The sequence below is a fragment of the Pipra filicauda genome, unplaced genomic scaffold, assembly GCF_003945595.2.
Source record: "Pipra filicauda isolate LSUMZ 115617 unplaced genomic scaffold, ASM394559v2 scaffold1_size10287979_pilon, whole genome shotgun sequence".
NCBI lineage: Eukaryota > Metazoa > Chordata > Aves > Passeriformes > Pipridae > Pipra > Pipra filicauda.
In genome coordinates, this window is record NW_024104310.1 from 8,371,682 (window position 1) to 8,399,275 (window position 27,594).

The 27,594-nt window shown below is 39.7% G+C and overlaps 1 protein-coding gene across 7 annotated transcripts in view; it reads right to left on the reverse strand.

The window, feature by feature from the left end:
- KMT2C (lysine methyltransferase 2C) overlaps positions 1–27,594 on the reverse strand; it is a 195,193-nt gene that overhangs the window by 20,992 nt on the left and 146,607 nt on the right. For 6 of the 7 annotated variants that reach the window (XM_039380759.1, XM_039380761.1, XM_027727804.2 and 3 more), the window contains 18 exons: positions 26,996–27,126; positions 25,648–25,828; positions 19,810–19,914; positions 19,402–19,449; positions 18,094–18,231; positions 17,882–17,914; positions 17,684–17,800; positions 15,507–15,645; positions 15,035–15,249; positions 14,843–14,916; positions 12,083–12,265; positions 9,556–11,424; positions 8,215–8,540; positions 5,621–7,443; positions 4,497–4,608; positions 3,381–3,459; positions 3,198–3,261; positions 905–1,137 (listed from right to left, as the gene is read on the reverse strand). In XM_039380759.1, the coding sequence (XP_039236693.1) occupies positions 905–1,137; positions 3,198–3,261; positions 3,381–3,459; positions 4,497–4,608; positions 5,621–7,443; positions 8,215–8,540; positions 9,556–11,424; positions 12,083–12,265; positions 14,843–14,916; positions 15,035–15,249; positions 15,507–15,645; positions 17,684–17,800; positions 17,882–17,914; positions 18,094–18,231; positions 19,402–19,449; positions 19,810–19,914; positions 25,648–25,828; positions 26,996–27,126 (5,870 nt within the window). The remainder of the gene's footprint in view (positions 1–904; positions 1,138–3,197; positions 3,262–3,380; positions 3,460–4,496; positions 4,609–5,620; positions 7,444–8,214; positions 8,541–9,555; positions 11,425–12,082; positions 12,266–14,842; positions 14,917–15,034; positions 15,250–15,506; positions 15,646–17,683; positions 17,801–17,881; positions 17,915–18,093; positions 18,232–19,401; positions 19,450–19,809; positions 19,915–25,647; positions 25,829–26,995; positions 27,127–27,594) is intronic. The other variant, XM_039380760.1, reaches the window with a different exon arrangement.

The following is a 27,594-nucleotide window of genomic DNA, read 5'->3' on the forward strand; positions in this document are numbered from 1 at the left end:
AAAGGATAATTCTAAAGCATTTTCATTTTCAGCAGGACTAGCTGATCTTGACTATCATGCCAGATAATTTATAAACAACATCTTGAGGAAGGCAGCATTCAATATTGGTGGCCAAAGCATAGATTTATTGAACTTATCACAGGTTTAATTTGAATTTCATTTACTGTAATCACAGTCACAGGATGTGAAATTCCAACTGAATATAAGGAAAGAAAAACATAACCCACTGAAAGTGGTTACATATAGGAACAGAGGCCCTAGAGAGGCTGGGAGATCTCAATCCTTGGAGACTTACAGCACTTGACTGGCTAGGTGCTGAGCAACCTGATTTAACGGTGAAGCTAGTTCTGCTTTGATCATGACTAGATGCTCTCCAGACATCCCTTTGACCTGTACTATTCTGTGATCCAATAACAGATAACACACACTTATGATCAGCACCTAGGAGTGAGACAGATCATCAAGCTAGACTAACACTAAAGACATAATGAAAAGAGATTTTAAAACAGTAACATTGAACTGGCATGTAACCAAGACGTTCTGATTATGAAAGGACACCTGAAAAAGACTGAGTTATGAGGTTCATTCAAGCCTGAAACAAAGCCCTGAGTGCTGACTTTTCTCTGAATATTTCATTTTTGCTTTTTATGGTGCCAGGAACTCTGTTGCAAGTCATTTTGCCAAGGAATTTCCTCTCTTCCCAAAGTACTAAACCAGCTTTTTATCACAATGTCCCTTTGCAACTCCAGTGTCACCTACAATCTGGAGTAATGCTGTTACACACAAAAAACATGACAGGAATTGGCTCCCTTTAACTAAATTCCACTGTATCTTTCAGAAGGTTTAAAGGAAAAAGTCGCAGTAGCATGACTTGGTACCAAGGTTTTGGATTCCAGGTGATTACCTGATCTAGCTGTTTTTGGACCATGCTCTGCTGCTCAGTAACATGTTTAAGCTGTTCTGCATCCTCTTCTGGGAATTCCCGACCGGCTTTCTTGGCTGTACGCTGCTTTGCTGAGAGAGCCTTTTTGGATTTTCTGTGTGCTCCAATTTGCTCCTCAAGGTACTTCTGTTGCATTTGAAGAAGCTTCTGTGTATCTTGCAGCCATTCCTCATATTGCTTTCTTTGTGAATCATCTAGAAAGAAGGGAAATTAAGTACGGTATGATCCCATCCTGGGGGGAAGCTCTCATTTTTAGAGCTCAAGTTTAACAATTAGGTTGCCCCCTTTTTTAAAGAAACTATTGGTTAAATTCAGCCAAATTTGACAGAGAATTTGGTATCTCAAGAGATATTAAGTTCTTGGAGTGATTCGAGTAAAGGAGGCAGAGATCCAAATTACTGCATTTATTGAGAGAAAGCAGTTTTAACACAGTCCCTTCATTTCAGATCACACCAGCCCTCTGTTGAGCCAGCAAATGTGCACTCTCCAGTGAGCAAATGTAGCTTTGAGAGCAGCTACAGAACCTGGTGGTACCCTGCTCTGCCACAGAAGAGGGGACATGGAAGATGTCTGGGAGTAGTCAAGCAGTGAGAGAGAGATTAGGGAGCAAGGACACAAACTTACAGGAAACATGGCCTCATTATTTTTGGCGTTTGCAGAAGACTTTTGTACATATAAAATCTATTTTTATAACTACTTCTAAGAAAAAGATTAAAATTATAAACATCCATCAAATATTCATGAAATGAAAAAAAGACACGGTCTTTGTAAAAATCACTTTGTCAGTGTCAGTCCTCGGCACAGGGCCTTCAGCATCAGTGCCACATCCTGTCCCCAGAACAAATGCCTCTCATTTAGGCTGTAACTGAGACATTGCTCTTCCCACAAATGAGAAATGCTCATCTGCCACGAGTCCATTGCTCTCAGACGTTTTTCTTGAGGCAAAACCATCACGTCTGATAATGCCTGATCTGCACTAAGCACAGAAAGCAAGAGAGACAGTTTGGTGATCGTGTCATTTGTCTCCTGATCACACTGTGGCAGTGAGCTGGGACACCAGGAATAGGGCATGGATCTTCCTGGTAAACAGTTTGTTTAACACAGACACCCACACAGCCGTGAGAGTTCAATATGACCATGCCCTTGTGCTCCTGTTCTTCCAAGAATAAATTCTGCTAAACTAATCACATATCCTGAAGGGACAATTGAGTGGAAACCAGGAGAGTAACGTGAGCAACATGGAAGTGCAAATGAAAGTACTGAAATACTAATGAGTTCCAGCTAGGAATAACAACTACTGAAATGAGCAACTGATTTTCTCAAGTGCCCAGAACTCACCACCACCCAACCAGAGCGAGGCCATGCTGAGTGCCATGTGAAATCTCACTTGAAATTAATACAGATAATATTGCAAAAGCTCCTTCTTGCACACTCAGTGCTGCTACTCCAGTTTCTGGAAAAGGTGAAGGTGTTTACTTCTATTTCTTATTCAAAAATACCAAGTGAACTATTTGTAGTGATAGAAACACTTTTTTTCACATGGTCTCCTCCTCCCAAAATAGGCTCAGTTTCAATTTCTGCTAGGAAATATTTCTTATCATAGAGATCAGGATTTACAATTGATCTAGGGCAGCCAGAAACATGGAATGCAAAATGCTAGTGCTATATATTTCTGCTTTCAGCAATTGTGCTTCCCAGCCAGGCTTGCTTAACTAATGCCTGGAAAGCTTTTTCTGGTATTTGTTCAAATGACAATGATACTGCACAAAAGTTTTTGCTTCTGAAATTAAAAAAAAACAACAAACCAACTCAATATAGACTTGTTCTCACTGAGCTCAGAATATTGCAACACAACCCAAGACCAGGTTTCTGACACAGCAGTCTGCCAGTTAATAGATTACAGTTCTCACACAGATCCAAATAATGTTAATTTTCTGTTTCCCTCCTTCCTTATGGTGTTTCTTCTATTAACAGCAGAAATTATTCTATTATTTTGGCCTTCACTGGTCTGAGCTCCTGGCACTGACTGACCCATAAAAGGAAACCTATTGATATACAAAGTGAAATGATAACCTTGCAAATACTAACAGCATTCACTACACACCCCTTAGTTGGCATTGTAATGATGAAATGACTCATTTTAAAAGGATGACTTTTTGAGAGATGAGATCCATTTACGGACATTTTATATTAAAGAAAACAGAACCGAAAAATGAAACAACACCATACAATAAATTTTTAAATCTTTACTTACTGACAAAGCCAGGACCAAAATTGGGAGGATTAGGCCTAGAAATCTGAGGTGTCAAACTTCCATCCTAGAAATTTCAGTAAAACATACAGACAGGGATATTAAATCATGATTCAATTGAAATAAACAAAATGTAGTTATAATTGTTAAATACTTTTGTTTCAAGCCCATATCAAGTTTTATTACCTGTGCAATTGCCTGCTGCATATGATTTTGGCCTTCACTGGTCTGAGCTCCTGGCACTGACTGACCCATAAAAGGAAACCTATTGATATATAAAGTGAAATGATAACCTTGAAAAATTGTATTTTAGGGGAGAGAAAACCTTTTGTACTACACTGAACTTACACAAAGCACACAAATATTTTATAGACATTTGTTTGAACTTCTCTACCAAACTTTTTCAACATCTGGAGAATACTAATTCTCTCTTGGTTGAAACTATAGCATTTTAGATTTTTCAGAGAGAAGTAGTAAACATGATCTACTGTGCTAAAACAGTGAAAACACACACGCACACAAAATCTGTATTTGCATTCTTATATTTTATGATTCAAAAAGAAAAGGTTTAATGCATTTAGGTATCATCATCACCAGCCCAGTCAAGTGGAGTTGGGCAAATAATAACATGTATTATCATATAACATGTATTATGATATTTGATAACATGTATTATGATATATGATAATACATGTATTATCATATAACACTAAAGTATGTATTAGGAAGATGAAAACACACAGTTTTAAGGGCCACATAATAAAAGGAACAGGTGCAGATCCTTCCTGGCCCACAGACTCCCCCACCCTAGAGTAAGGGCAGTCCTGGAGGAGCCTGCACAGTTCACAGCTCCTCTTGTCCCCAGAACGGATTTAAAGAGAGGGTCAAACTTCCACTACTTGGGCTAAACGTTAATTATACCCAGCATTAAATGATATGCTGCAACATAAAATTTCACAGTTACATGGTCATCCACAGTTTTCTAACACCATGTGTGGGAGATGTGTCATTACCCCATTAGTACGTGGGAAAACACGAAAAGCATCAACAGTGAATCTGTGTTGAGCAATGACATCACAACTGGAACACAAGTCTGATGCATTTTAATACCTTTAAGTTTCTACTGCCACATTGGCTTTATTCTTAGGAGATAGTCCTGTGTTAGCATGGACTATGAACTCCAGGGCATAAAGATCTTTTCTCTACTTTTAACTTTTTCGTTTTCTGCACACAGCTTCCCCAAGCTCTGTTATTTCCTTTTACATTTTGTAGCCCTAAAGAATGGTATCAAGTGTTGCCTACCTGTTCATGACCATTGGTGGCATCCCCATGTTACTCTGTGCCATGACCTTGTTGATCCCCTTAAGGGCCACCATTTTTGCTTTCATTATGGGATCAGTAATTGCATCAAAGTCTGTAAGAGAAAAACAGTAGAACTGAATTACACAGCTGAGCATTCCAAGTTATCAACTGGAACTGACTTGTTTACATCTAGTTCATTTGTAAATCTTCTTTAAAACAACCTAATTGCATTACTAAGTCACATTAATTGTCATCTCCACTTCAAATTTCATGGTTAATAAGTATAATAACATATAAACAAAAGCAGGTCAGTCTGAGAAAGGCTCTAGACCAAACTTGCCCTATGACCCAATAGATTAATAAATTCTATTTACAGGTTTAAGATTCAGGAAGAAGAGTTGTTTCTGTGAGCTTGGTTGGCAACTGACACACCATCACTAATGAACTAAAAGACCAGCCTTGATGGCCAGTGTGCTTACAACTAACACAATTCTCAAAATTTAGTATTTCATTAATAACAATTAATTGATAGTGATGGTCTCGATCTTAGTGTTCAAACTGCTAAATTGTATTAAACAAGCAATCACAATTTATCTTAAATGCTTTTAGTACATGCAGAATTATTAGAGATGTTTCTGAGCCTTGCCTAGACTGAGAGTTAGTAATACAGCTTTCAATGATGCCTTTCCTTGAGACAACACTAAAAACTGCAAAAAAAAGTAATGAAACAACCATAAACATAAAAATGATAGAGCAAGTATCAAAAGGTCAGCTGTTGCACTTGATCATTAAATGTTGTTTACCAAGGGTGCATTTACTCCATATCACACTGAGAAACTAAAGTATAAAGAGAATATGTGACACAGCTGATGTCACAAACATTATCAGAAGTGCAGAATTACCCTGATCCTGGTAATGACAACAGGAGCCTTGCCCCAGAGTTCAGAATTCCACCTACACACTCAATTTCCATACTCCCTGTAGGCAGGTTAATTTTTGCTGTGCCACCTTCAAGTTCCACAGAACTACCTCCTTCTTTCAGTGCTAGGGATTATTTAACTATTTGTTGTTGCATTTTTATAAAAAAACAAACCAGAACACAGAGAAACACATCACCCACATACCAATATTGGGGAAAAATGGCTCTGAACGTTGGCGAATCATGGCTTGCATCTGTCGCTGCTGCTGCTGCTCCTGTCTTTCCTGATCCAAGAGGTCCTGCAGAAGAAGTGGCTGCTCCTCCAGCAGGAGTGGTCTCTCTCGGTTCTGTTGCTGAGCTAATGGCTGAGGGAGCATCATCTGTTGGGGACCAGAGATGCCACTGGGACCAGGACGGTTTGGTACAGCCACAGTTTGATTAGATGTCTGTCCCGTCCCAAAGTTATGATTAGATGACTGACCCTGAATAAATCCTGGATTTGGTGACCCTTGAGAAAAATTATGGTTCATTCGTGGAACCATGGACAAATTTGAATTTAAGGTGTTTTCCAAGATCTGTCCACCAGGTGTCATGAGTGTTTGTGGAATACCTGATCCATGGTTCATTTGTGTGGGTGGCAGGGATTGAGATGGAGATCCCAGAGTTCTCGCTTCAGCATTGTCTGAGCTTTCATTAGACAGCAAACTTGAGAGGACTGGGGTGGACCCAGAAATACTGCAGGAACTTACTGCTCCTTGAACAGGTAGTGGAGCGGATCCCTGAGCATCTGGACTAGGCACAGTTGTTTCTTGGCTAGGAACAGCAGTAGTTTTGTCGGGGAATTCTGGGTTAGCAGGCTGTGCAGGAGCCTTTTCTCCATCCTTTAACTCCACTTCAGCAGCCTGTTGAGTACTTGTGGATTCAGCATTTCCATCACTTTTTTCATTTTCATTCTTCTTTTCCTCCTGAGTGTTTGGGGAAAGTACTTCTGTTTTAATTTCATTTTCTGTAGCAGATTTCTTTGGTGGAGACTGGTTCTCAGGAGGGGCAACAGTTGTATCACCTTGTTCTTTCTGTTTGGGTTCTTCTGCCTTGCCCTGGATATCTAGTTTGTCATCAATGGGGACACTAAGATCTAGTTCTTCATTAAACATTCCTTTCTTATCCCCCACATCAAGGTCTGGGTCTGTGTATGCAATTAAATCAAATTCTCCTGATCTTAGAAGATCATCAAGGTGAGGATCATTGGTTTCCAAATTATCTAGAGTGTCCAGTTCATCTCCTTTCCCATCCTCGGTGTCTAGATTCAGATTTTCCAGATCCTCATCATCTAAATCCTTGACTTCAACCCCATCAAGGTCTTTCACATCCAAATCTTTTACAGCAGGATCATCAGGATCAAGCTTTTCCTCTAGACCATCACTTGGCTGGTTGGGAATCTGTAAGTTTGCAGATTCATCACTTGGTGCAGATGTGGACAAAGATGGTCCTGGGAACGCATCAGCAACTGGCTGATGACCTAGAGAACGCATTACAAGTGCAGGTGGGTTGTCAGGATTGATCTGATCCTGCTGGGATTGCGACATGTGCTCCAAACTTGTAGACATCTGCAACTGGTTGGGTATTCCTTGAGAATTATGTCTCAACGGCTCTGCCTGTCTTGGGCCTGGAAAATCCTGCCTGGGCATGAACCCCGTGTGCCTCTGATGCTGAGCTGCTGCTTCCATAACATTTGCAGCAGAAGGATTAAAGGGCAGCCTTGGCCTCCCGTCGGGAGCTCTGTGACGTAACTCAATAAACGCCTGACCCAATATATTGTGCTGCTGAACTGGCATTCCCTGCGGAGGAAAATGCTGGGAGATCCCAGATGTGTTATTTATTTGTGGATTGTTCACTGGCCAAGGCATATCAATAGACAGGGATCTTCTCAGCTGTGGGGGAACTCCAGGGCGCTGCATTGGCTGCTGGGGACCGAGGAAACGTTCTTGACCTGAGGGTGGACCATGGCCACCTCCTGGAAAACCATATCTAAAATAAAGCATGAAAGACTAAGTAACCTTTTTTTTTTCCTAAGACTGTCTAGTCTGGCATATCTGACTAAATAGCTATTCACTAAAATGCTTTAAGTGATGCATTCATTAAGATATTTAAATAAATATTTTGACTGATTATGCTTACATTTAAATGAGCTTTATGACTACAATAAAATAATTGCTTTAATTATGTTTAATAAACAACCTGTTTTCAATTTCAATAATAATAATAATGGATAGAAAACTATGACAGTCGGAACTATCCTAGTAAATAATATATATGTTAATTCAACCCAGCATAAAAAATAATAGTGCATGGATTTTGAAATTACTGAAATAAATACAAATACTTAAAATCATAATTCCTGAGATAATAACGTATTGATACTGGTATTCATTTTACACCACAGCATTCACTGTAAAAATGGCACAGACAGAAGCTGACATCTGATTACTTATTCATTAGAAACAAAAACAAGAATATTATACTTATTAATTATTAAGACATCAAAAATAAAGTCAAACCTTTCACTTTTTTGTTTGTTTGTTTTAAAGAAATGCAGTTGCTCCACTTTTATTTCTGATTAATTCCCAATAAAAGAGTGTAAAACACTCTTAGTGTAAAACACAGGAAAATGCACTGCACATACAGACGTCAGGAAGGTTACCAGCTACTGCAGACAACACAGATGATTTTTCATCCATAAAAACCCCTTTATCTAACGACCCTTGTAATATCCTGGGTTTAAGAGATCCAAGAGCTTACCTAAGGCCATGAGGTCTCATCCCCATGGCATTCATATCGCCTGGAAACTGGGGTCTACTGAACTGCCCATCAGCAGGAAACGGCCCACGCTGGTCTTTTGGGTACACGGCGAACCTTGGCCCCCCTGGAGGGACTACAGAGGACCTAATATTCCCAGGATACGGAGGAGGAGGGCGGTTAAAGATTTGACTTAAGTTGTCTTGCTGCCAGTGTTGAAGAGGAGTCGCATGGGCAGGAGCTGCTGCGTCCTGCAAGGCCTTTTCCTGACGAACCGCGTTCTTCTTCTGCTGCTGTTGCTGTAGAATAATTTCACGTAATTTCTGGCGCTGTTTAAAAAAAAAAATAAATCATTACGCTTGACACTGCAACTGACATGTTTTGAAGTGTTACACTCTGCTAGGTTAAGCTTTTTGGAGGAAAGAAATTCTTCAGTCACTACAGAAAAATATTAAGAACTACCGTAATCACCTCAGAACTGAGAAGGGAGGTCAAACTGTGCAAGGTGCTGATGGTGCAACTTGACATTCAGACCTCTTGTCAAAATATATGGTGTGAATCCATTCTATCAATTAAAATTAAAGGAATTTTTCTTTTTTCTATTCCAACAATGCAGGCCCTGTTGCCACATGAAAAGTGCAAGGGTGACTAAAGGTCCGCTGAAGAAAATTCAGCAAGAGGTTTGCACCACAGCTGCAGAATTTGCTCTGACTCTGATGATAAATACTACCAATTTTCCACCAAATCCGCTTCCCATCACTCCTTCCAAACAAAAGAGTGAGCAGCTTTCCATGAGCTGAATGTAATTCTATTCTCAGCAAGAGCTGTTGGCCAAACATTCACTGGTAGAAACCTGGAGTGAAAGTGCCTCAAGAAAAGCAGTGACCAAGGGTAGGATTCATCTCAACGTTTTGGCCAACTGCAAAGTCAGAGGCCTGGTCTGAGATCTTTGCCTGTACCCACTTTTCCAGACAGTGAAGAAGTCACTGACAATCAGCTCCACATCTCATCTGTTACAGAACAGAACTAATTGTCCTTTCAAGGTGTTTTTTTCCCTTAGACTCCAGCTAAAAGAGCTATTACAGACCAACCATCTACACTTTCAGTGGCTTCAAATATGGCCTTTGCTTTCTTTTTGGATCTTAAAAATTACTGATGTTTCCATATTCTATATGTTCTGGTTCTATCCAGGTGGACCAAATGAACATACTAAGTAAATTAAGATGATTCTTATCTTACATACAGCTATGTTTAATGACAAGAAACTTCAAATATTAACAAGAATGGGGGAAATTCTTCTATTTATGGAATTTTAACACCATCAGTATTGAACATTATGCTCACCTGTCTTAACTTCTCAGTATCTGCTTGAGACATATTCATGGTATTCTGTGTATCTGTTACTCCCGTGGTGGGTGCTGGGCCAGGAACTTGTGAAACTTTGGGAAACTGCTGTCCTTGAGAAGTCATGGGAGAATTTCCAGATGCACTGAAGGTGCCCTCAGATCCAGGCCGTGGCTGATCGGCAGCATCATGGGCCAGCTGACCAGTTCCAAAAGATTCCGGCTGAGGTCTTGGAGTCATTGGTGGTTGATCATATGGGTCACGTGCTGGAGCAGCTGGACCATGGCTAAATGAATCTGTTATTGCAGGTCCTGCAGGTCTGGGAGTTTGAGAACATGGATCTGATGGCCTGACAAAAGTGCCCTGCAACCTGCTCTGTGGTGTCTGCAGGAAAGGATCTCTATTTGGTATTAGTCCTGGTCTTGTCATTGCAGGTCTGTTAAAACCCTCAGAAATCCCTGGCCTTGGAGTTGCTGGTTGCTGAGAATAGGGATCATTGAGAACTGGCCTCGGTGTCCCGGGAGGTTGGGCATATGGATCAGAATGTCTCTGATTTGCTGGGGTCTGAGAGAATAAATCTGCCGGCTGAGAAGGTCTCGGTGTTGGTGGTTGCTGCATATATGGATCAACTGTGGTGGGCCGAGGAGTTCCTGGGGGTTGGGCATAAGGATCAGCAACTGGCCGAGGAGTACCTGGAGGCTGGGAATAAGGGTCCTGAGAAGCTGGCCTTGAAATGGGCCCAGACTGAGGGAAAGAATCGCTCTGTTGCCGCGCTATCCGGGGCGGGGGGGCAAAAGGCTCCTTTATTGCAGGGTGGGGAGTCAGGGGAGGCTGGCTGTACGGATCATTAGCCTGATTATGGGAAAAGTTATCCACTGGCCTCGGTGTCAAAGCGGGCCTTTCGTATGGATCCACAGCAACGCGCCGGGGGGTGGTTGGCATGGACGTGTAGGGATCTTGTGGGGACTGAGGAGGGCGCATAGGAGTTTTAAAAGGTCCAGGGCTCCCATCAGGAGCAGGAGTCGGAGTCAATGGAGGTCGTGCATAGGCATCAGCAGAGGCTACTCTCTGTCTCTGAAATGTATCAGTTCTAGGAGCCGGCTTAGTAAAGGGGTCACTGCTTCCAGCTGCTAAAGGAACCTTCCCTGACTGTTCCAGGGATCTCAGGACCCCCAACGGTTTGGAGAACTGCTCTGATGCCATGACAGGCCTGGGTGTGTCTGGTGGCTTTGCATAGGGATCACTGCTCCCTGGAGATGAAGAACATGAATCCCTGACTGGTGAAGGCCTGCTTCCCGATGGTTCAGCTCCCTGAATGGGCCGGGATACGGATGACTGTGCTGCACAGCTATCTAATGGGGCAATGGTGTTCCTTCTAACAAAGTTCTGGTTAATGGGTGCTGGTCTAGGTGTTCCCACCATTTTAGCATATGGATCCATTGGAGAGGGAGGTCTTGTGTTTGTGGAACCTGGCGAAAACATCTGTTGTGATGATGTCTGAGGAGTCTGAGACAGTGAATCGTGCACTGGGATTCGGGTCAGAGTAGGGGGTGGGGCTTGTGGTTTTAGGAACACATCATCTGAGGACGATGATGTAGGCGTAGCAGGGAGCTGCTGCTTTGTAAATAGATCCTTATGGAATGTCTGTTGTGCAGGAGACATACTTCCATTGCCTGTCTGTGGCGTTAAGGGGCTCTGGATCCCACTGCTGGGTGTGTCTGAGCCAGACTGGTTCAGAAGCTGCTGTGAACTAAACTGCTGCTGCTGCTGTTGCTGCTGCTGCTGCTGCTGCTGCTGCTCGTTTTTCACTTGTTCAAGCTTCTGCGTGGCTTCTATTTTGGCTTGCTGCTTACTCTTTTGCCGCATTTGCTGTTTTAAAATTATGAGAAAAAAAGGTTACACTAGTAAGTTCGAGGCATACAAAATCTTTCTGATGACTGAATCTATAATTTAAAACTTCAGGACACATCAAAGATGAATTATAAATAACCGCAAATTGCAAATCTTAAATGCAATGGGAGAAGAGGGTCCAGCTATTTGCAAAGTTCAATTACCTTGACATGTAATTTTGACATGTAATTTTGACATGACATTTTACCTTTTTTGCCTGGGAATAAGCATTTCCCAGGTTGCCAAAAGAACATCACTGCTTTCCAACCTTATATTCTGAAGACAAAGGCTACTGAGAGATGCAGCACTGACGTGAGGCAAATGGGCTTTGAGAGACAGCCAGCCCCAATTGGAGCAGCAGTCTGCAGGACTGGGGTGTGTAAAAACTAACAACTGCACTAGCCAGCCATGCAGAGAAAGAACACCCTATTTCCATAATACATAGGATTTAAGAGTCAAAATTTTAAAATTTTTGCAAGCAGCTTCTCTTCTAATAACATCTGTTTCCTTCCCCTGCAGAATGGCTGACTTTATACTCTTCTACAAAGAAAGATTCAAACTGATTTTATGACAACAGATTCTGACAGTGCAACAAAAAACTGGAAGAATATAACAAAACACCCTAAATGCAACACACCTGTCTGAATTTCCATTCCTGCTCATGTTCTGATTCCCTCTGCTTTAATGGATCCTTAAAGAGGTCGGAGTCGATGCGTGAGCTGGGATCAATGCTATCCTGTTGCTGCTGCCTTTTCATGGAGTCATTTGACATCTGTACTTTATTGATGCGCAAAGCAGCTCTATTATCTCTGGCTTTTTGCTGGAAAAAGAAAAAAGATGCAGTTAGCCTCATTTTCTTCTGCTAAGTGTGAACACTGCATCTGTTATTCCTACAAAATCTATCACCAAATTATTTGTACAGCCTGTTTTAATCACATGCATCCTCGTAGAAAAGAAATTATAGACTTTAAAAGGAATTCCAAGTGGAAAATACTTCATCTCTACAGAAATTCTGCATTTGACATACATGGAAAGAACCAAGGAGTTATTAGCAGTTAGTAAAGGAATTAGTAAACCTATTAGCAAAGGTTTTCTGTACATGAGGGGTGTCTATTCAGGTACTGTGCTGTGCCAAGAAATTACGAATCCCACCAGTTTACCTTTCAGATCACATATTGGTGTGGTCTGCAGTCTGAAGACATGAGCACAGCAGATGATGTTTGGATCAATAAAGGCCACTAATGTGGAGAACTTCAATGACAAGAAAAATACAGTCTACTCCATTAAATAGCCTCTATAGATCACAGTCTGTTAACAGTTAACAGTATAAACACAGGATATGGGCTTATGGATCAGGAAAAATTGGATGGAAGAACAGTAATTCCTCTTCAATGAGGCATTTTACAGCCATAGTGACACTTAAAAGTATCTAATGGAAGTTTCAAAGGGTCTGTTTTACCACCAATCTAGGATGTGATTCCTTTTCTGAACCAAACCCTCACATCTTCTTTTTTACAAATTTATTTCTAGTTGTCAAATAGGAGTTGCCTACTGGAGAAGGCTTTAATCCTTTCCCCCCAGCAATGAAACAGGGACATGGCTGAGAGCACCAGTGTCACAGTAGCAGAAAAATTAGTGTCATTTGTGATGGGATTGTGCACACTAAAGAAAGTAAAAAGCCTACAGTCAAAATTTACTAACGCTTTCCTAAATTTCATTTCAGCCTTTGTTCATCATCCCAGAGTGTAAGTCCCTCAGGAGAGGTACCACAGCAGCTTCTTGTGTGCACAATGCCAGGAGCACCAGCAACAGCTGAATGGCAAGAGTACAAGGACTTTTCAGAAAGGAATTAACCATGTCTTGCTGTGTAAATACTGGTGTGCATGAGCATGCACTTGCACGCACTCTCCTTCTAAAGATGAAGGAAATACTTCTTGCTGTTGCTGTTTGGATATCCATCATGAGGATAGGACTGCATTTGTTAAGAAAAATAAAAAATAAAACAGTCAGTCATAGAAATAATTGTAAAGTGGTAAATGCCATCCATGTAAGTGATTTTATCTTCTAAATACTAGACAGGATGAACAACCAAAATTAACTGCAGCATGGACAAGATGACATAGGTGTCCAAAGGTGCTGAAGTTGTAACACTAAATAAAAAGCAGAATAATGATAATGCCTCAGTGATACAAAGACAAAAATAGAGAATTATTCTTTCAAGTGAAAAGGGTTTCAGAAAGACCAAGAACTCCACCTCCCACATTGAATCTAGGGTATGATTTATCCTCTTAAAAGTTGTCAGAGATAAGGGAAATTTTTAAATTTGGACAGCAGGATGTTGGTTCTGCTAAACCCTGAGTCATCAACATGTATAGGAATCAAACTTGATTACTGATTGGCCTGTATCAAAAAAGTGCAGGTTAAGGGGAGGCTACGAGACTGAAAACATAACCCTGCATAATCCACAGAAATCTACAAAGTGAGAACGACCATCCAATTGCTGCTGTGAACAAACAAAGAGAAGATGAGAACTAGGAGAGAATGGAGATGTGAGAGGAAATTAAAGGAAAGTACATTTGCTAACAATGGTTCAGAAGGTCTAAAACAATCAGTAATACAGGTTCTGAGATTTGGATGTGGACAGGCTTCAACAGAGGCTTCAAGAAAGTGCAAGGGTCACCCTTTGAACAGCAGAAGTTCTGCCCAATGGAATCAATGACCATGCAACTCCAGACAGCTGCTACAAATACATGTGTTCACTTGACTCAGATGTGAAGGAGGTGAATGATTTTGGAGAGAAAAACAGAGTCCTTCATGCTCCTCAACATGGAACATATGAAAAGAGTTTCCATCACAAAGCAATGCAAGAGAGTAAGCAGCGAAGGGGAACAGCAAAGCAAGAAAATGGAGTAAATGAGCAAAGCAGGGATGTGAGCACTGACACCCTTGGAATTGTTAGTTCAACAGGTGAAAGGCTTCAGCAACTCTAAAGGGGCAAAAAAGAACAGACCAGTGAGAGGGGATGATGAAAGAGAGAGAAATCACATAGTCGTTATTATCCTTCTGAAGAAATTGGTGAGATCCTGTGCAGAGAGAGACAGAGCAAAGAAGACTTGAGGTATGAATCAAATGTAGCCAAGAGGCAGTGGGAACCACAGATGTTCTCATTTCAGCTGATATCGTTAGATTGCACAATACTAATGTAGTTTATTCCAAGACTGAAAAGCAAAGAATACAGGTAAAGTATTCAAAGTTAAATTACAAATGTATTCTTGGAGTAAGGGAACGTTCATGAAACCTAGAACTTGATTTATTTAAAAAAAAGAAAAAAAATGACCATATAAATGAAATATATATATTCTGGAAGTATGCAAATGCAGGTGGCAATTGTTCTTACCACATAGGGAGCTCTCTCCTGTGAGCTTGCTTTCCTCCATAGTTTAGCAATTTGCTTCACTCTTGTAGCCCAGTCTGCAACCAAAAAACTGTGTTAATACACAAGGCTTTGATAAGCCTATTTTAGATTATTTCAAATCAAGATGCATAAATTGCTGCAAAATATTCAACCTGATTCAGTAAAACCACTCACCTGGGAATTCTTCCTTCAGGTTAGGGAAGTTGATGTTTGTATAGAGAACAGGTGCTACAGTTGCCATTTCACCCAAAGCTTCTTCTTTTTCCCACTTCAGAGTGCTTCTTTGGGCATTGGACATTGTATCCCCTTCACCTTCCAAAGGCGGAGCAGCTGGTGCCCACGAGCTGTTGGGATCGCTCACCATTGGGTTGAACGCTGGATTCTTATCCCTGACAAGTCACAAAAGGGGGTTGTTTTATAAAAACAACAAAACTACAAACAGTCCTCAATTAGCAAAGTACTTATCCTGTTTGCTGTTTCAAAAGGCTGCAAGAATACAGAAGTTTTGGTGGTGGCTGTCAAAAACTAATAATATCACAGTATCAGTCACAACACCACCCTCCAAGGGTTGTTGTTACTAATACTTTTTTTCAATACTAAGTACACTAAATAGTAAATATTTTTTTTATTTCCCAACTTGACTTACCTGGTATCAGGATATGGCTGCTGTGTAATGGGAGAGAAGGTGCCCAAACCACCTCCAGCAGCCAGAGCCGTATGAGGGAGATGAGGGCTGGGGCCAATCAGACCATTCATAAGGGGCACTCTTGGAAATGCATTCTCTCCTGGAAAGAAGAAGTTTAAATTACTGTTTTAAAGGGTGACTACTTCTAAGGGAGAAGTGGAAGTTTTCACTGAGAAGACAATGTCTCACCTAATGCAAAAACTAATTGCTTTAAAATTTTATAGCAATGTCCTTACATTTTTTTAACAGATTTTAAATCAGTTTAAATTGCTTCCCTACAAGCTTAAGGGATTCTTTCCTAATGCATCACATCTCTGCAGAGAATTTTTTCTTCCCTAATTTTTTTTTTAATGGATTTCCAAAACTTTTGCAGTAGTCCACGCTATGACACTGCACTTTATATTGAGATATATTCTTAAAAGCTAATGGTCTTCCTGTCTGTTACACCAGATCCAAGCAGCAAGCATGGAGAATGGTTTTCAGTCCTTGCAGGATTATCATTAGCCACCTGAATTAAATATCTCCTCTTCTGAGACTCCTGAGCAGTGTACCAAAGTAAGTCTCATTATCTACTAACTCCCTAATTTGTAACCAATGAAACAGATAACTCTACTCAAATGAGCATTAGCATTTTCTAATTAAATGTCCAGTCTAGCAGTACGAAGCCAGAAAATTTTATTTATTTGATTACAGTCTTAGAAATGTGGCACAGGCAGATTCATCCCAGCAGATGGTATTTGCAGATGTTACTACACAGAATTAGCACTGGCCTCTGGATCCCTGTCATTTAAGTGAAATTATAACTGTTGTCCCAGTACTTCCTTGAAAGCACAGAAGTAGCTCAGGAATTAGATGCATCTGTAGGATGACACTGTATCATTCTGTCATGCTTTAGGAGGTTGTTTCTGATCTATAGGTTACATGTGCTATGCAGCAAGTACACCGAATTAAAGAAAATGTGCTTTATTATAGCTGGTAAACAGAGAGTATACAGCAACTGTGAAGACCTGGAGGGACAGTCAGGCCTCTGGTTTGCACTGTGGGATCACATGTGAGAAGACAGCATTCATTTGATTTGAAGTTGCTGAAACTTGATGCAAGCTTCCCAGTTACTGCAGCATTTATCTCTCAGAAACATGTGGATCATGACACTGTAACGGAACCAAATCGTGAATCTAAAACTTTGTAATTGTGGCAGTTCCCACAGGGAGGAGTTGAAAATCTTACAGAGTTCAAATGCTGAAGTTATCTCCAAGTACTCAAGTCACTGGGAAACAGGCAATGGTATCTATATTATCTTTTGCTTTAAATCACCTCATTATATGGTTTAAACTCTCTCCCTTCTTAGAGTTTTTGAAGTCTTTCCTTTTTATGGAAATTAATCCAACTAGGAAACCAATCACTTTTCTTCTTATGATTAATTCACTGGTGAAATCAATCTTCATATTACTTTTTGTAGTACAAGTATAACAGAATGGGCACTCTTTACATGAGCTCAGAGGTGATGTCTGATAAGAAAAGGAGCATATGTGATTATCCTCATACATACTGCTTAAAAAAATGTCTCTACTGGCAATAACAATAAATAAAATCAACTTGTCCCTTGCTTTCAATATCAGAGCAAGAATATGCCGCATCAACTCATGGCAATTTTAGTAGTAATGAGAAAAATAAATTATAATCTCCAAGATACATTTCAAAATTATTTAGCCTTCTCTCTAACAGGACTAGATAATATGTTAAACTGCATACTTACAGAAAATTAAGACTCAGTAAATTAGTGTTATACAGACTCTTGCCTTACCCTTGAGGAGGTACTCAAAAGTAATTAAAGAGTGAAGTGAGAACACATGCTTTATCACAGACTAATTTCAAAACCACAGAAGTGTCAGCTAAGATAAAAGCATCGATATGTCAGAAAAATCTCAAATATCTGTCCTTATCTATTAGCAATATTTATGTGGATTTTAATCACATACCCCCTTCAGAACAGGTTTAGAGTAACAGTTCACAAATTCACAATGGCAAGTTCCACAATTTAGCAACAGCAGAAACAAGGCTGTGCCCTATTCCCATGGCAGCATTTAAACAACTCTGCTGAGCAGGCTGCTGTTCATAAAAGTACCAGAGGAACATACCTTGGCTGTGCAGAGACATCAGCTGGGGTGGAGGCGGGGGCTGTGGCAGAGGAGGCTGTGTGGCTGCTGGACTTAACACAGCTGTGAACAGATCTTCAACATCCTTTCCTCCCAGCTCTGAAAAAATGTTGTGCATGAGTTGCTGGCATTGCTTATGAACTGTGTTTTATAAAAGACAGTGAAGATTGGGATACATACCTGGGATTTTGTACAGTTTACCAAGAATAGCACCTGGACAAAGAAAAGACAACACAGAATAAGTAATCACCAAAAGAACCAGTAAAAGTAATTGTGCAGACAAGTCCAAATAGGTATGTTACAATACAGAGATGAGTCACTTGGTGGGGAGGAAAAAAGATTATTTCTACTAAAGTTCTCTAGAAGACCAAGATTAAGGACAAAAAAATTACCATCTGTGACCATTTTGTCTAGTTCTGGGCTGAGGATTCCATCCAGCTGCTCTTCACTCAGTGGCCGTGAGTTCTGGTTGACATTTGGCTGAGGCAGAGAAGAAGGATCATCAGAGATGGGACCAATATCCAATCCAGCTGAAGGAAGAAAGAATATTAAATTAGACATGAATAGTGAAATTTATTGGTATAGAATAACGAGAATAAACCCTTCTTTTACCCCCTAGAGCTGAGCTATCAACTAAACCAGGACTTCCTAAGATCTGAATGGTAAGGCAAAACAAAACATTCATTAGAAAAAGTAAACAAAACTAAGCACTATTTACCTCCAGTTTATTGCATTGCTTGAGGAATGTTAATTGAATATAATGCAACTGGAAGAATGGGAAATAAGACTACTGAGTTTAGGTACAGCATGGGTTTGAGTGTATTTTTTTCAGTACATAGTTCCACTATAACTGTTTTTCACATTTTAAAAACAATCACACCAATATTAAACATGGTTCATCCTCGTGTACCTTAAGGTTCACTCCAAATGTTCTTCACTTCAAATATTACATTAAATATCTACTGAAATGCTGCTGAAATTTAGCCAGTATAAAACAAGTTGTAGAAGCTTTTATTTCAAAAAACAACTCCTGAATATTATGGGTTACATCAAAGTGATTTGTTGGTACTAAGAAAACATAACTTATTACACAAGTTTCCTAACATCCTTTACAAGTCAATAAATCTCCCAAATGAGAAAAATTTGGCAGGGGGGAAAAAAAAAGAACTACCTGCTTCAGTATTTAAAATGTATTTCTGTAATAGATACCAAATAAACTCAAATTTAAAATAATGAAACATGCCATTCTACGTATTGTCAACCTGTGTTTTACATAAGGTGATGAACCATTACCCAGTGGAAGCAAAAGGATTGATGCTGGCTGCTTTATTCATGCTTTAATATACTCATATTGACAAAAATGCTTTTAATTCACAAAATATACCACTATGATAAAAACTACACACTACTATAGGAAGTAATATCAACAGTGGCAGCAAGGAAATGCATGGGTTTGTATCATGGAACACAGAAACTCAGGAAGGTTTTTAAAAGCTGTAAGCAAAACTCTTGAAGGCAGAGTGCAGAGTTTGAAGGTCGTGTTAGACTCGAACACCACAGAGTGGAAAATGAAAGCATGAATTAGTGACACAGTAAAGGAGAAAGGAGTACTAGTTTCTACACATGCAGTTCTTTCAGCTAAAACCACTAGGAAAGAGGGCTACTGCTAACCATGGATCATCCATTGTTTAGATTCTTACCAAATGGGGAGGGTGAGTTCTCAACCTGGAAAGTGCATAAATCAAGACCTACAGGACCCAAACCAGATAAAATGGATGATTACAACACGAAAACAAAAAAAAGTAAAGAAAAAGCTGCATGCTGAAAAAAGCTATGCAGGTATGAGAGACAACAGCAGCTACATTTTATTCTCTCTTAAGCAGCAAAGCAAAGAGCCAAGTAAAACAAAATGTTGACGAGGTTGGGGATCTTTTTTTTGGTAGGACACAACAAAATCATTCCAAACCAAGGTATTCTTAAGATATGAAAATTATATCTGAAATGACCTAGAGCTTAACCTGTAGACACAGTACAACAAATACATCTATAATAAAGAGAGGAAAAAAAAAAGAAAGCAAATACTGGAGAGACCTCCTAAATGTACATACCTGAATGATCTCCAGACTTTACCAAGTCATCAGAAAGTATTCCAAGAATATCATCATCAGTATTTAAGACCTCAGAAAGATCTGCTAAAGGGTCGTCGGTGCTACCTGTGTGAGAGGCAACAAAGAAAATTAAGCAGTCGTGGCATTTCTACACGACCCTGGTGATGCACCTGAGCTTGAGCTGGAAACCCAAACCCAGGCTTGCCAGGCTGCAAGGGCCTGTCAGAGAGTGAAAAGGTTAACATTTACACATTCCAGGATCGCCAGGGGGCTTTTGCAGGCTGGGAAGAGGCAGTGGGGCCCATCTCCCTGTGTCTGCCATGAGATACAAGGCGTTCTGGAAGTATATAATAACTCATAACTTCTTTGAGGGTGGGGGCTTCCCTCCCCCAGCCCCAAGGGACCAAGAACACTTCAACTAACAGACATGGAAGCTGCAACTACCAAGTTTCATCGCTGGACCCCGTGGGTTGTGACTCTTTCCACCTTTATCCTTTCTTTCCCTTTCTCTCCCTTATGCATTTCCTTAAGTGTTATCCTTATGTTCCAATGCTTGCTATATTGCTGTCGATGATAGATACAGATGATAATACCAAAAATGCCAACATAACTTTTTACACCTTTGAAACAAAACTGTTCTAAAATAAACCCTACATATATATGTTTACAAACACTGATTATTCAGTGTTGTTTTCACTCTAATCCACCCCAAGGGATTGATTAATAAGAACCTGGGTTACTCTCCACTTTCTGGGGTGGGTCACAACACCCTCCCTCATGTGAAGCCACCTCCACATGCTTACATTGGTTAGTATTTTTAAAAGTGATGATGTAACCAATCATGTTCAAGAAAGACTGGATGATTTTAAATGAAAAAAACATCCCAAGACCTACTGAGAACTTGCAACCTCTAAGACACAAAGGCTTATGAATGTAAGTCAACAAATAGGTTTTATAAAGGACACAGTTCACAGTAAATCAACAAAGAACTTTTTTTTTAAAGGTAAATCAGTTACTTCTTTTACAACTAGTCTCTTTCTTAAGACAAAAGCAACTAGTTACTGCAATCTGATCTAAGACTAAGAGGCAAGAATAAATAAATGGAAATTGAAGATGCTATTTTTAAGATCAGAAGAAATCCTGAAGAAGTGAGAACAGCCAGAGCAAGAAATGTTGTGTTAGTTTGCCATGTAGGAAAAACTGGCCCAGTCTAGCAATAAACTCTTTAATATTAAATAATAAATTCTGGATAAGACTATCTTCTTGACCTCCAATTCATTAGAGAGAAATTACTCTGTGTGGCCCATCTGGTTTTATTAACTAGTTGTTTAAGACTATTACAGATGTGCAACATTTGCAAAAATTGTTTGACAAATAAATGAAAGATGAAAAAAATATTTTTCAGAAAAACTGCAGACTATCATGACTACGTGATCAATCATTGCCAGACCAAGGAAACATGATGAGATGGTAAATACACATATAACTAAACAGGAAAAGGGGGTTAAAACAAATCATAAAATGTACAACGTGGAAAACAAATATATGGCCAGGTTGAAGAGAGACCAGAAAGTCAACACACACATTTCACACATACACAGATGCCCTTCCCACTGTTACAATCCAACTGTCCCAGGAAAGTACATAGCTTTATTCAGAGCCTGCTGCCAAGGATTTACTTGTATCATGAGGCTACTTTCCAAGCTGCTAAATTTAACAATGAATTAGAAACTCCTTCTGCTGTTTTTCAAAAACAACCCTCTTCCTTTCTTCCACTACAAAGCCAAAATGAAAATTATTCCTCTTCACTTTACTATTCCTATTCTTCACTTTTATCCACTTTTATCCTTTGCAATGCAGACAAGACGATTCAATCCTAATTAAATAATTTTTTCTGCCGCTCAGTGAGGTGGATCAATGTGCCAGTGCAGACCAATCCATCTAAATGTACATACAGAATACAGCTCCTGTTGATATCAGTAAAACTATTAAAAAGTGCCTCAAAACCACATCACTTTGCAGGCACAGTTATTTTTTGTACCTGATAAAAAGTACTGTTAAATGTAAGGTTTTAAACAGAACCTAGTTGCTGGGGTTTTGGTGGGTTGGTTGGATTTTTTCTTTGATTTATGTTAGGCTTGTTTAGGTTTTCTTTAGATACTTGTTTTCCTTCTGGCAATTTGGTCCAATTATGCAAGTAACTAACTAACACCAGGCACCAGAAGGTGATGTAATGACTTCAGCTGGAGGTAGGTAAAGGATTGACTTTAACCCTTTAACTTTCCTGAATTTCTACTTGAAGGCAGGTGAGTATCAGGGCCCCTATGAAGGAAGCATCAAGACTGTATTAGAAACCTTTAATTCTTCTGTACTATTTTATGTGATGGTGCTTTTCTCCACAGCCTTTAGTCATGTGCTCGGGAACAGTCCCTAAACGCTCAGCTTCTCATTTGAACATAAATATATAAGTAGCTGAAAAGAGCTCAGGTGGAAAGACATAACTGAGGAGTTTACCCCCCCATGGCTACAAACTGGCCATGAATATATTCAGGCTTCAAATTAGAGGGCCTCTAACTATTAAGGCAATCAGATTCTGTAATGGACTTCTGATGAGATGAGTAGGCTGGAAAAAAGCAATCTGCTTTCAAAATGGACCTCGTTAAATCTATAAAAAGGCAGAGTTTTGGTGACAGCAGAGGGCCAGAGTCTATGATCCACAAGTCTCACATAAGACATCTAATCTAAAGCATATTTGTACATTTTTTTCTTCTATTTTAAGGTTGTTTTAATTCCATGTGTGCTAAATATTATCTTGGAAACAACGAAATCACTTGAGTCAGCTGCTTCAGATCAGAATCAATAGCTGGTTGACATCTGCTGCCAAACAAATAGCTCAATACTGCTCATTAATTTGACTCTTTCAGAATGGAGATGAAAGCAAAGACAAAGCAAAAAGGAAAATAATTTGCTTGTAATGCTGGATCTCTAAGAGAGCACAGTTCTACTGCTACCTTGTGATCCTGGTCTCTCCAAAGCATTTACTCTTATTTATTTATTAAGTTCTAAAATAATAAAAATGCCTCTCCTAAGGCTGCAGCCACCCTAAGATGCTTTATCAGGCAGTAATGTATCCAGTTATAAAATGTCCCAGCAGCACTTGAATCAGCTGCAGAGACCCAGACAACTCCTCTCCTTCTGTCTGGGAAGAATTTCTTTAGCCTTCTCTGGAGACCCCACTTGAACAAATGACTTTTTCAGCATCCACAGAAAAAAAATACACTAAATTTGAGCTATTTCAAGATAAAGGGAAGTTCACATTGCCAGAGCCTTCACAGAACACACCTTACCAAGTGGCTTCTTTTTCATCAGGGACATGCAAGTCAGGAAACTTAAGAGAGAGTCCTCAGAATGCAACAGATCCAAATCAATACCTTCTACTTCACCCATGAAGAAAAGCCAGGGAGACCCTGGAGATCTGGTGCTTGTGTTCTCAGCGAGCAAACCTTTGCACTCTGCTCCAGCACTGCCTTGGAAATGATTTTAAGGGTTGGTGCCATGCAGGATACAGTGCACAGTGTGCCACACGTTATAAAACCACAGGAAAGGTGGGTCTTGTAACTGAGAACACAAACAGCAACCTCTTTGCCAGACAGAAATCAGGGCTGGGAGCCTAAAACTCACTTCAGCCACAGTCGTTAGAAAATAACAATAAACAAAGGACTCCAAAACCCCTCTTCTGAACAGCTCTGCCAATCCCCATCACTACTGCAGGCTTGGCTACTGGAAAACAGCAAAAGCTTCAGCTACCATTAACCAAGCTGTAAGATTAAATAAATCACAGAATGTGTCCCTGGAATGCTCTGTCAGCTCATGAGCAGACTGATCACTGCACCTAATCCTGGGATTACACAAGTGGAGTCTCCAGGAGAAGAATGTTTTCCTTCTGGAAAAGACCTATGCAATTAAGGAAGGACTCTCAGGAGTCAGCAGTCCTTGTGAGAAATGGCACTGTAGGAAAACAGCATAGTCAGTGACAACACAGTCCTACAGCCTCCCAGTGCAGTGAACAAAGCAGTCCATGCTGTTCCTGCTCCACAGCCAGGTCCTGGGTGGAAATGATGAAAACATCACAGGTGCCCTGGGACACTGTTCTCATCTCCAGCTCTGCAATTCCAGCCAGAAGGGAGCTCAGCAATCAGCCAACTTACCAGGGTCTCCACCACCACACAAAATGAATCTGTCTCTCACACGTGTGGATACTACTGTGGAAATAACCGTGTGCCACAAAGTCACAGGGAAAGAGTCAAGAAAAATTGCCCTGGAACTGATCAATACTGGCAGATGATTTCACCCACTGGTGCTCCCACTACAACAAACAGCTCCATCTGGACACAATTCTGGCTGGAAATCTGAACAGTTGTGAGACAATTGTTGAGAACATTCCTATGGCCAGAAAGCACTGGCCTTTGAGTCTCTCATATGTCAAATGGGAAAAACAGTAGGCTATCTACTAAAACCATTGCTAGTGATTTATTTATTAATAGCCATCTCATTATTATTTATTTCTGAATAAAAGGAGGAGGAAATTACAAAGTTTTACAACTCTGCTTATTTACAAAAAACTCTCAAACTTCGGAAAAATAGAACATTAAATTAACATCAACTTCAAGAATTTCTAAAACACTATACTACCTTAACACATGAATACATTAGTGACTTCAATCTTGCAGTTGGATAGGCCAGCAAGGACCTCTAAAGTTGTATTTCTCCGGCTTCAAAAGAATGCTGGGGTGGGAAAAAGTCATTGTGAGCCTATCTTCTTGTAGTACTGGAACTAAGGAAATACAGACTGTGAAACATTCCATTTCCAGCAGCTTCCCCTTCAGGGGAAGTTAACTTTTGCATTCTCTATTACAACCATACAAGAATCAATGTTTAATTATAATATAGCCTTTTACTTCTCATTTAGCAGATTTTCACTGAGTAACCATCAAAATAAGTGACCTTTCTTCAAATGACTCTCTGGACAGGGGAAGCTGTATCAATGTGTACAAACATTTTTAGATGGAAAAACTTTGAGGATGAGCTGAAACACAAGCCACAAATTAACTAATTTACACAAGAAATAGTAATAGTTTTTAAAAATAAAAAGACACCTCTAGCTAACAGCATATACTACAAGACACGGAGAAAAAAATAATTTGGAGGAGACCGTAAGGTTTTAATTGCTCTTTTGTGTGACGCTGCCCTTTCAGCAGCACTTTACAACCCTCTGGCTATTTGCAAAACTCTCAGCAGTAACTTCAGTAAGGTTTTGCAAAAGCAAAAGATTGCCTAGGGGCTACAAACTGTACCTGGAAAGGGCACTCATGTTCAGAAAGGACATGGTGAACCAAAAATTCCGAGGAGACTGGCAACCTAAAATAACCTAAAACATTAAAGAAAAGTCGGATCCAACTAATATTCACTAGACTACTAAAAATATCTTTTAATTAGAGTATCTATGTCTTCTTCTATAACAGATCTGTATTCTTATTCTTACACAGAATTTATTTTCATGGACTTTATACACATGGATGTTACAGTCAAGGAGCTGCAGATTTGTATTAAGTGCCAATTGTTGTGCCATCCACTGATCTTTCTGAAACAGCCGGAGCCCTCGAGCTGAATATCACTGATTATCAGGGTAACTTAACCTCACAAGGACAGTTCCTATACAGAATGTCGAAAAACACATCAGATAAACACTGTGAGAAAAGTGGAAAAGAGAGTGGAAAAGCTCCAGTCACAACAATAAAATCAAACTAGTGAATTATCACTAACTTTAGCTTTGTATACCTTGAGGTCCCAGTTTTGCCTGAGCTGGAGTGGAGGTTGAGCTAAGAAGGGGGTCAGATGAAGGATCCAGGAAATTGGTGGTCAGATTTGCTTTACATGAAAGTGATTCTTCAGGTAAATTATCCAGGCTCATCCTGTTCTGTCTGCTGGTATCTAGTAGGTCTTTCCCAAAGAAAGCTTCCTGCAAAGAAGACAAAATGATTCAATGTGGGAAGAACACTGTACCTATTGAAAAAGTTGGGTAAATGACAAAGTTAACATTAAAAGGCAATGATAAAAACACAGTCTCAGTCCCATGAGCCTTCCAGCATGGCAGTATTTCTTCCAGGCTATCAGGAGTGGCTACAACTTAACTAAGGTAGCTACATTACTAATGTTTTATGATTAAATTCACACCTTAAATTACATAGAAAAACTCTAGACTTCTTACACATGTGGCACAGACAGTGTACCAGCACAGTGTTATTATATATCACAATTTGTTAAGTGTTTAAAACATTTCTCCTGGCACAAAAAGGACAGCTGAAGAAGGTGAACACTGCTGGGCACCTGGATCAAGAAGTTAATGAAAAACATGCATGCACCCTGTGATCCCAATTCAAGACCAACCAAACCCTGCATTTCACTTAGCACAAAATCCCCCTCGTGTAACTGCAGTAACAAAACACCTGAAGATGTTTAACTTACATTAGTAGCTTTTAAAATATTACATAAGCCATCACTCATCCAGGCCTGAACACTCAGTAATTTGATAACAACCTATCAAATTTTCTAGTCAATTTTTATTCATTATATAACAACTTTTTCTGTTTTCAGGTAGTCTATAAACCTTTGATTTAGGCTTCAGCTCTAAAAATAAAGATAGATTTTTCAGTATCAGTTATTCTAGTATGAACAAAAGAAGAATCTAAGAAATATTCTGCATTTTACAGAAGTAAAATGTGCACTGAAATATTTATCCTTATCAATCCAAAGGAAATGTTGTTTAAGTATTTTCTTTCCAACTTACTTCCCTACTTAGGAAATACAAATTATTTTTAAACAGATTGTTCTGCCTCTCTATTAATTCTTTGCTTTCAATCCCAATACAGTTGATGCCATGAAGTTTGGTGAACATCTACAAGATAATAAAAGTTTTCATGGAAACAGTGGCTGAGAAAAAGAATAAGCCAATTAATGTTCTCAGTGGGAGAACACTCAGTTTATAAACTGGTTAATGAAAGGTAAGTTGCTCCATCACCATTAATATCCTGGTTATTACCCACGACTGCTGATGAGCTATGAATCAACACACATAAAGATCAGGTATTTAAATGGATTTACACAAGAAGTATCCCAACAGCTTTACCTGCAAGTAGGCAGGAAAGGTTTCTTCCAGTTTATTTTTCTTTTTTCTGTAACGCTTTTTTATTTTCTCAGTACTTTCAGAAGCTGGGATAGACTCCTCAACTGGAGTGTCTGGCAGCTGTTCTGTCCAACCTAAAAAGCAACATTCAGGCACAAATAAATAAAATACTCACTATTTTGCTCCAAAGATTCAGTGGCAGCACATCTAATGTATCTGGCTACCCCTCTGGGTCGTGGGTTTACTGAACATCACTCCAGATGTGTTCTAAAGGTGGCTTTTATCCAGCCAGCTGTGATCTGTCACCTGACCATCTGGGTTCTGCCAGCAGGAAATACCATATGTGATACCAGTCACATCATCACCTCATAACTCCCAGGTACAGACAGACCTTTAACTTTTGTACCTCCGAGTCACCGAAGAATGTGGTAATTTGAGAGAAATTATAGGTGCCATTCAACCAGGTATTTGAAAGACAATTCCACTGAAGGAGTATCTCCAAAATCATCAATGCTGAGTTACACATTAATCACCTTTCATTTCACACACTATTTTTTCTCAAATTGAAAGTAAAAAACTTATTTTCTTTTTAAATCCGAGAA